The 9,180-nt window shown below is 42.8% G+C and overlaps 1 protein-coding gene across 1 annotated transcript; it reads left to right on the forward strand.

The window, feature by feature from the left end:
- Positions 1 to 862: 862 nt before the first annotated feature.
- Positions 863 to 9,058, forward strand: ACTR10 (actin-related protein 10 homolog (S. cerevisiae); the record flags this gene model as incomplete). Its single annotated transcript, XM_008944852.1, has 11 exons — positions 863 to 949; positions 1,481 to 1,563; positions 2,321 to 2,429; positions 4,761 to 4,868; positions 5,240 to 5,307; positions 5,598 to 5,677; positions 6,085 to 6,120; positions 6,664 to 6,743; positions 6,835 to 6,908; positions 7,318 to 7,399; positions 8,857 to 9,058. Coding segments are annotated over exons 1-11 (1,009 nt in total), but the record flags the coding sequence as incomplete, so codon positions are not given.
- Positions 9,059 to 9,180: the final 122 nt, after the last annotated feature.

Consider the following 9,180-nt stretch of genomic DNA (forward strand, 5'->3'; position numbering starts at 1 on the left):
TCTATCATAGTTTACTTTCTGAGGTTTGTACTTAATGAAGGTGGCTGTGGTGAAATAAATGGCAAGCACTGAGTTTCTTAAAATAAAATCTTGAATTCTTTTGGTTTTAATTTGCCTTCTTCAGTCCATGGTTATGTGTCTTACGGTGCAATCGCTTTATGAAAACCAAATGAATTTTGGAAAAGTTTGGGATTGCTACTGTTTTTATTACATTGCATCTAAGTTGGATGCAGAGCCCTCGTGTTCTGTCACGAGTCCTGGAGCTGTAACCAGTCACCTTCAGGCACTGCTGCCTTAAACCACCTGTGGTGCTTGTGGAGGGAATGCATTTCAAAACTGGAAACAGGAAAAAAGCATCAGTGGAGTGGTGCTGGGCAGCAGGGAGATAGGCCTCAGGACCTGCATGATCGTGGTCATGGTGTCTTGGTCTTCTGTTTCTTCTAAATAAATATCACATCCTCTTTAAATCCTCATTTTCTTTGACAGTCTTCCCTGTGTTTTCTGAGAGCTTCAGTTAAATCTCTGGGGCCTGTATGGAGGGTACAGGAAGGTATTTCTTTGGCAGTTTAATATGCAGTAAGGCTGCAGGTGGATGATCATGGACAGGCATCTGTGCTCAGTGGGAAGCAGGAGGCACATCCAAACTGAGTGTTACAATCCTTACAGAAGTGGAGAAAACTCTTCTAGTGCAGCTGAGAGAGTCAAAAAAATGTTACAAAATCTTTCTCATTCAGAAGGGCAAGATAGAAAAGCTAGGTGCAAAACACCTCTTTGCAGTCACAGAAATACCCATAATTAATTACTCTTTGATAATTCCTAGGCCCAGTATGTTAAATAGTGACTTTGAACCATAAGGTTTTCAATGTTTTCTTCTAGGTGTGGTTTTGCAGGAGAAACGGGACCAAGGTGCATTATTCCCAGTGAAATAAAGAAACCTGATGTCACAAAGGTAAACTGATGTACCTGAGCTGTTTTACCTCTACAACATTTGGTATCTTGCTGTATAAAAAGTATTTGCAGATATGTTTTCTGTCCATCATAAACTGGTTTTCTTAATCCTACTACTGCTATTAAAAGATGCTAATTAGATACAAGCAGGTGTGGTACCAGTACTGTTGTTCATTTGGACTCATCACCTGTGCAACTTACATTTGGGGCATTTATTGAGGCAGTTCTTTGCCTAGCTATGCATTTTTCTTTACTTTTAACAGCTTTGGAAAACTAAAGGTAAGTTACCAGTACAAAAAATTAGCATGAGTAAACTCTAGAGTTTAGTTATAGGGTGAATTTATGAGATGCATTGTTAAGGACATAAAGCAAATCAGGCAAGAGTGAGTATTTCTGTATGCCAGTTTGTTTATGTTCAGGTATAATATATTATCATGTATGTGTCATATATGTATTTATATAATGTGTGTATTTCTTTATATATAATCACTGCCTAGTGTATAAGCTGACTGTGGATATTTTTACTTTACAGCCTGTCAAAGTTGTTCAGTATAATATTAATACAGAAGAGCTCTATTCATACCTGAAGGATTTTATCCACATGCTGTATTTCAGGTGAGAGATACTTGGATGTTAGTTGTTCCAGCCTTCTGCAGCTCTTTTCAGAGTACATTGAGAGGTGTTAGAAGTGTGACTGAAGACTCCTGTCTAGTTGAACAAGAAAAGAGAAATGAGATTTTGCAAGTGGAGGATTTTGCAGGTGGCTGCCTGGCTGTGTTCTTGCAGGAGGAATTCAGTGCTGCTGAGGTTGGAGTTGTATTAAAAAGAATGTCCTGCAGCATCAGCTGCTCTCTAGGAATAAAAAGTGTTTGATAATTTGCCTTTAAACTGTGGCACTTGCAAAGGATTTGACAGGGGAAAGGCATTACTGAAGAGCTTCCACTGATTTTGGTAGGGCTGGAGCTCCTCTTACATTGGTGCAGAGCTCCCTCCACATGACAGTGGTGTGGCAGGAGGGATCCTAACTTGTGGAATATTTTTACCTCAGTAATACATCTTTTTAGTATCATTAGCAGATAATGAAGTTGGACTTAGTCTTTTCTCTTTATTTCCAGTCCATCTTTTTACACTGTAGAAGCCATCACTTGACACAGGGAAACTAGGACTTCATTTCTGTGCCTCAGATCTGCTGGTATGGGTTGCTGTGTTTTTTTTTCTGTGTCCTTGATTATCATTAGGAAAAAAACTTGGGTATCTGCTGTAGAAAATGTTATCTAAATGCAACTGTTTAGGATTTTTGAGGAGAGTGGAATATGAAAGCAAGTCAGGTCCCATGATGCATGCTTGAACTTATTCATGTTGCCTGTTTCAGACATCTGCTGGTGAATCCTCGAGACCGTCGTGTTGTGATCATCGAGTCTGTCCTGTGCCCTTCACACTTCAGAGACACGCTCACAAGAGTCCTTTTCAAGCATTTTGAGGTACATTCTTTACATAATGCCTGTAAAACCAGATGTGGACAAAGAAATGAAAATAATGCCAAAAGAATGGGAAAGGCAGAAAGAAGACGAGAAAAAGCTGGTGGCTGTCTGAGGAAGTAGGGCTTGGAAATTGGACTAAAAGCCATTTTTCTTCCTTCCTGACTCTTCCTGAGGCCACAGAACAGGACCTATTAACCAGAATCCAAAACTTTTTTTGTGGCTTCTACACAAATGCAGCACACATCGCACTGTCCCAGACAGAACCAGTAATCTCCACTGAGCACTGCCCAAGGCCAGAATTTGTGTTTAAACACTTGTTAGTGCTCTGTCAGCAAATCTCACAACTTCTGCCTGAGTCAGTATCTTTGCCTAGCATGTGATCCAATGTCTGGCTGTACTCATTTAGATAAGAGCTTACCTGAAATTTATTCCCTTCTCTGCTTAATCAGTCTTTCTGAAGAAAAGTCTGAACCTAATTCTTGCTTTGTTCTGATGGAAAGTGTTTTGGAAGCTGAATCCATAATTCTTCAATTTAGGTAGAACAAAGTTTAAGGTTTAAGCAGTGAAACTAGCTTATCTGTGGTACTTCTTCACTGTGCTTCCACAGCGGTTTACCAACTAATCTTAAACTTCTGCGTATTTCTTCCCTACTCTTGAATTTTCTGGTGACTTGAAATTGCTGAAAGATTTGAGTGATTGGGGTTTTTAATTCTCATCCACTTACAGGAAAAAAAAATGTCTCCCTTAAAGCAGTCGTGTGCAAAACTGGTTGTTGAAAATGACTCATGACTTGGAAAGTCACATTTTGATGGAAAGTCTTTGTACCTTGTTAAGAAGCCAGCTAATACTGGTGTCAGGTGAAATCTCTCTGGAATATTCTGCAGCTAGTACTTGGATTTGGTGCAGAGAATGAGAGTGGCATATTAGTACAGGGTTGATATTATAACCTGGGTCTCTGGGCTGAGTATCAATAATGCTGCCCTTAAATGCAGGTTTTCTTGAAATTGCTCATTTAATTCATACTTCAAGATGTTCCATTAAAGGAACTGTCACTATCTAGGAAACCTGATCTATGGAATTCTAGGAGAAGGACATAATTCTCGTGTAATTCTGGTTTGAGTTTTTCCACATTGCTTTGGGGAGAGTGCTTTAAGTAGCCTCTTTTGTGAGGCTGTGTGTTGTCATGAGGCTCACTACTTTGGGTTTTCTGGCACCTTTCTTCACATCTTCAAGTCTTTATGCAACATTGCGAGTAGCTGTAGTTTAGTTGCTTTAATTTCTTTCCAATGACAATAAGAAACTTTACCTAGGACTTCAGATGAGTTTTGTGAGGGTCACAGCCACCCCAGGCAAAGCTGCAGTCTTGAGGAAGAGTGGCTGGAAGGCTGCTCTGCAGAAAAGGACCCAGGGTGCTGATCGACAGCTGCCTGAAGAGGAGCCAGCAGTGTGCCCAGGTGGCCAAGAAGGCCACCAGCATCCTGGCCTGGATCAAAACCAGTGTGCCCAGCAGGAGCAGGGAAGTGGCTGTCCCCATGTGCTTGGCACTGTTGAGGCTGCGCCTCGAATCCTGGGTTCAGTTTTGGGCCCCTCACTGCAAGAAAGACTTGTAGGTTCTGGAGCAGGTCCAAAGAAGGGTGATGAGGCTGGTGAGGGGTCTAGAGAACAAGACTTAGGAGGAGCAGCTGTCGAGCCTGGAGAAAAGGAGGCTCAGAGGAAACCTTGCTCTCTACAGCTACCTGAAAGGAGGTTGTAGCGAGGTGGGGTTGGTCTCTTCTCCCAGGTAACAAGTGACAGGACAAGAGGAAATGTGCTGAAGTTGCACCAGGAGTTGCAGTTCAGGTCAGATATCAGGAGAAATTTCTTCTCCGACGGGACTGTCAAGCCCTGAACAGGCTGCCCAGGGCAGTGGTGGAGTCCCCATCCCCAGAGGGATTTAAAAGACATGTAGGTAGTCCACATGGATGCGTGTGGACGTGGTTTAGTGGTGACCTGGCAGTGGTGGGTTAACTGTTGTACCTGATGATCATAAAGGTCTCTTACAACCACAAGGATTCTGTGATTCTGTAGTTAACACTTGCTTTCCTTACAAGCCAATTCCAAGATTCATTGTTACCAAAGTCACTGGTATGTACCACAAATAGGATGAACATAGAATTTAGAACCCTGTTATATTTTCTTCATTACTATGCTACCTTAAGAACTAAAGATGGATACCTCAAGATACAGTTATTTAAGAGTTTTGCTTTTAATATGGTATTTGGGGGAAGCATCAGTGCTTTGGGGGGTTTGTTTTACCACTCTGTCAGTTGTCCTTTTGTTTTCCTTCTCCAGGTTCCTTCTGTTTTGTTTGCTCCAAGTCATCTGATGTCTCTGCTGACGCTTGGGATCAATTCTGCCATGGTGCTCGACTGTGGATATGCAGAAAGCTTGGTGCTGCCTGTATCCTTCAGTAGTACCCAAACATAATTTTCAGCAATAAGGCTGTCGTGAGAAGATGGTATTTTTATAGACTTCAAGTGTGCTAAAAAGTGATAGGAACAGATCAGCCAGTCTGGCTTTTGACTCTAAGGTGTCATGACTTGGGGAATCTCTTCACAGCCAACACGCTAAATCTGTGTTCCTTTGAAACTTGGGAAGGGTGGTTCATAAATTCAGGCCTTCTGTACCAGAAATCATAGTCTTGGAGAAAAGCAGTTAGAAAACGTTTCCAATAGCTAATGCAAGAGATTGTTGAGGGTGGGGGAAAGCGTTCAGTTCCAACAGACTGAAAACTCGTAACACAAAAGGAGAGTTTCCTGAGCTTCACGTAGATCTACGAGGGGATTCCGATTCTGAGCTGCTGGGGTGCTCTTCCCCTGGGAGGAAAGGCCATCCACAAGTGAGTCGAAGTTGTATGTCCCAGAGTAACAGTGATTTGGGGTGAAAGTTCATCTCTGACTAACGAGCAAAGATTCCTGTTGGGTGTGATTTATAACCGTTGCTGTGTCAGGATCCCATTTTCAACTGTTTGGCTTCTGCTGATGTACTAGAAGCTGTGGAAATCAGATCTGCTTCAGTTTGTTTAGAAGAATGTCTGGGAAGGGAGTAGATCCTGCCCTTTAGTGGTCGTCTGGAGGGTCAGCCCAGGTCAGGGGCGGTGGTTAACGGGTGGAATGTGCGGCCTTTCAGGGAGCTGGAGTACCAGTTGCTGGAGCAGTGCATGGTGGATACAGGATTAGCCAAAGGACAGAGCCTTCCATCTGTGATGGGTAAGCTCTGCATGGCGTGGCACGTGCTGTGGGCTTGCACTGGGGAGAGTGGGCTGGTAGTTACAGTGAGTAAAATGCATTTAGATGCTAAGATTCACCACATCTTTGGTGATCGACTTTTCATTATTTCTTTCTGCATCTTTAATAAGTATATTATTTTTATGATAAAAAGCTCAAACCAGCAGGGTTGATTGATGGCTGAGTTTAGACTTCTGCAGTAATTTTTCAGTCTCTTTTGAGAGAAGGCAAAACTTTTTCTCCTTGTTCTTAATATTCTTTCTCAAAATCTTTAAAAGCTGCTGTCAAGGTAAAACTTTAATGGCCTAAATGTAGTTCAAACTTAATTTCATTCTTAAATTCTTTTCCTACTTTAAAAGCTTTTGTTCTATGTTTTTTTTTTATTTCAGGCTCAGTTCCAGAAGACATAGTAGAGGATATAAAAGGTAAAATTTTCTGCTTCATGAAACATTAAAGTTTATTAAATTGTGCAATGGAGTGGGAATAACAAGTGTACAATACTTTCCATCTAGGAATTGATTTTATCTTCTCTGTTTACCATATTTCTTAGCTACTGGAAGAACTTGGAGCATTCTTCCTCTTTTAAAGCAAAACCAAAACCATGTTGAATTCCTCCTTCAGGTTTAGCTTAAGCATTAAGACTTAGCTCAGATATATTGGGTAAACATTTTGTTCACCATGTATGAATGTGCACAGCATGTACTCAACAGAGTTCAGAACTCCTTAGAGATAGGTTTTGGTGACAAATGCAACATTTAAGCAATCTTAACATCATGACATTAAGAATATTTTCATTTGATTTTGTTTATAACTTAGCTAGGAAGGCTCAATTTGCCTTAAATTCAATTTTGGAAAAAAAAAAGCCTAAAGTGTGTGTTCTTCTCTAAATTAAGCGAAATTCTTGTCTTTGTTGCTGATGAAAGGATCCAACAAAGCCTCTCCTCTGCCCCTTTCTTCCCTTTACGCAGTCCGCACTTGTTTCGTGAGCGATCTCCAACGTGGGCTGAAGATCCAGGCAGCCAAGTTCAACATCGATGGCAGTGCTGAGGTGGGTGGAGGGTGGAGCTTCTCCTTCACTTCTGAAGAGGGTGCAGCCTTTTTTGGCCTCTAAAATAATCCACGTGTGTTTTAATTTCTAGCGTCCTTCACCACCTCCAGACGTGGACTATCCTTTAGATGGAGAAAAGATTCTCCATGTAGTTGGCCCTATCAGGTGAGAAATACCATAGCAGAGTATGTGTCTTCAGGAGGATATAGTTTTTACTCTAAAACCACATATGTTTCCATAAAACTGAGTTTTAATGAAACACTTGCATTTTAACGTCTCTTTATCTAAGGCTTTGTGCTGGGCATGGTGCAAGGCTGCAGTGAGAGGCGTCAGCTTCCCCAGAGAGCTCACAGCTGAGGATGAAGATGGAGGGTTGGGGGGAGAAAGGAACACGGTGTTAATGGATGAGACAGTTCAGTGATGTGAGTGGAGCGCTGTCTCCTCCCCACTGGCACCACCCTGTGCACGGATGGGTGACAAGACACTGGGATGATGTGCTGTCATTCCAGCTCGCTGTTTGTCAGTGAGAGCTCACTTGCCTCTCAGTAACACTCCCTTCCTGCCTTCCCAACAGAGACTCCGTTGTGGAAATACTGTTTGAACAGGATAATGAGGAGACGTCTGTCGCCACTTTGATCCTGGATTCACTCATTCAGGTATCTTCCTGTTAGGAACAATTCACTGAATGCCTCCAGCCTTAGAGAACCTGCTGTTATCAACGACTCCATCTAGAGCAACACCCTCCTGACTGCAGCTTGCAGTGGAGTGAGGTTTAGCCCAGCACAGCTCCTGGGGTTCTGCCACATGGTGGGTTTTTCTGCAGGGTAGCAAGTCGCTGTGTGTCACCTACTCTGATTGTTTTCTTACTCTTTTGGTACACTGTAGCCTGTCTAGGAGGGTTTTCTGAGAAATGTGGTGCTCACCTCCCAGCAAAAGTGCCAGGCTTGCTTAGGGGGAGTTACAAAGCTCTGCATATGTAGTGACAAAGGAGTAGCTAATACTTGCTGTTAAAGGAATTACACTGCTTAAACTGGAATGACACAAGCACTCTTTATTTCTTTTTTTGAAGTGTTTTGCTCAGAGTTAGGCTTTGAATCCTGGAGACTGTTGATTTACCTAGGGTAGAAGGAATTCATTTGGACATCTCTATTACAGGCAGTGTATCAGATTTATTGTGGAAAATTTTCTTGGCGTATACAAATGCTTCATTTCTTACTATGTTCAGGAAAAAAAATCCATTAGAAAACCACTATAAATGGAAATTTTCATTATGTGGGGGTGTATGTACGTTAATTACAGTTGACTTCCTGCAGTTATTGATGCCATTTAAATTAGTTTGCTGAGACATAAGTAATTGGAGAGCCATGGTCTTGAATGGCATGACAAACATTTCAATTAGAATTCCTGATGGGAACAAATCATTTCACAAGATCTGTGCCTGCACCCCTCACCTCTGCAGCTCTGGGTGTCCACCTTGCATCGCTCCTTGGCCGGAGGAAAGACAAATGTCACGTTTACAGGTGTACAGCTGTGTTCCTCTGGACAAAAGGAACACAGCAGCCTGGACTTTTTTTCAAAGGAACAGCACATATCTGTTTGTGAGGGGCAGAACTGCCAAAACCTGGTCTTCTCATGCCTTTGTGTCTTCTGGTTGGATTATCTGATGCCTAAGGCAAGTTCCAGCAGAAACCTTTTCTGCCACTGAGACTTTGTGGCACCTTTCTCCCACACGGAGCTGAAAAGGGTCAGTCTCATTTTTAACACTTTTCCCTTTGTGAGAGCACTGGCTGAGGCTTCCCCTTTCTCTGACATGTTTTCTCTCAGAACTCGGGGCAGTTATTGTCACTGGTATCTCTCCTCTGTTGTCTGGGCCTGTCTTAGCTGAAGGGCCTTGCAGGGACTCACAGTGCACCCAAAAAAGCATCAGCTGGGCATCCTTAAGCCTGGTGTTCTTGGGAGACAGAAATTATGTTGGTATTTTCAGCTAAGTATGAATAGACAGCAATTGCACATAGAAATTTGGCTGAATTTCTAACAGTCCTTTGAGTGGTGGCTCATGCAGCTTCAGCTAAAGTGGATTTTGGGTTTTTTTTTGTGTTTGTATTTGCATTAGTGTCCCATAGACACCAGGAAGCAGCTGGCAGAGAACTTGGTGGTTATTGGTGGCACCGCGATGTTGCCAGGATTCCTTCACAGGCTCATGGCTGAGATCAGATACCTGGTGGAGAAACCCAAATACAAGGAAGTTCTTGCCACTAAAACCTTCAGAATTCACACCCCCCCCGCCAAACCCAACTGCGTGGCCTGGCTGGGAGGTAAGAGTGGAAACAACTGTTAAGCAAAGGCACAAAGCCAAACCCGGACCTTCCGAGGGGGCTTTGTAAGGGACCCGGAGCGGTGGAACGCGGGCGGAGCGCTGACGTGCGGCTGTGCTGCA

Source organism: Merops nubicus, unplaced genomic scaffold (genome assembly GCF_000691845.1).
Source record: "Merops nubicus isolate BGI_N331 unplaced genomic scaffold, ASM69184v1 scaffold21797, whole genome shotgun sequence".
Classification (NCBI taxonomy): Eukaryota; Metazoa; Chordata; class Aves; order Coraciiformes; family Meropidae; genus Merops; species Merops nubicus.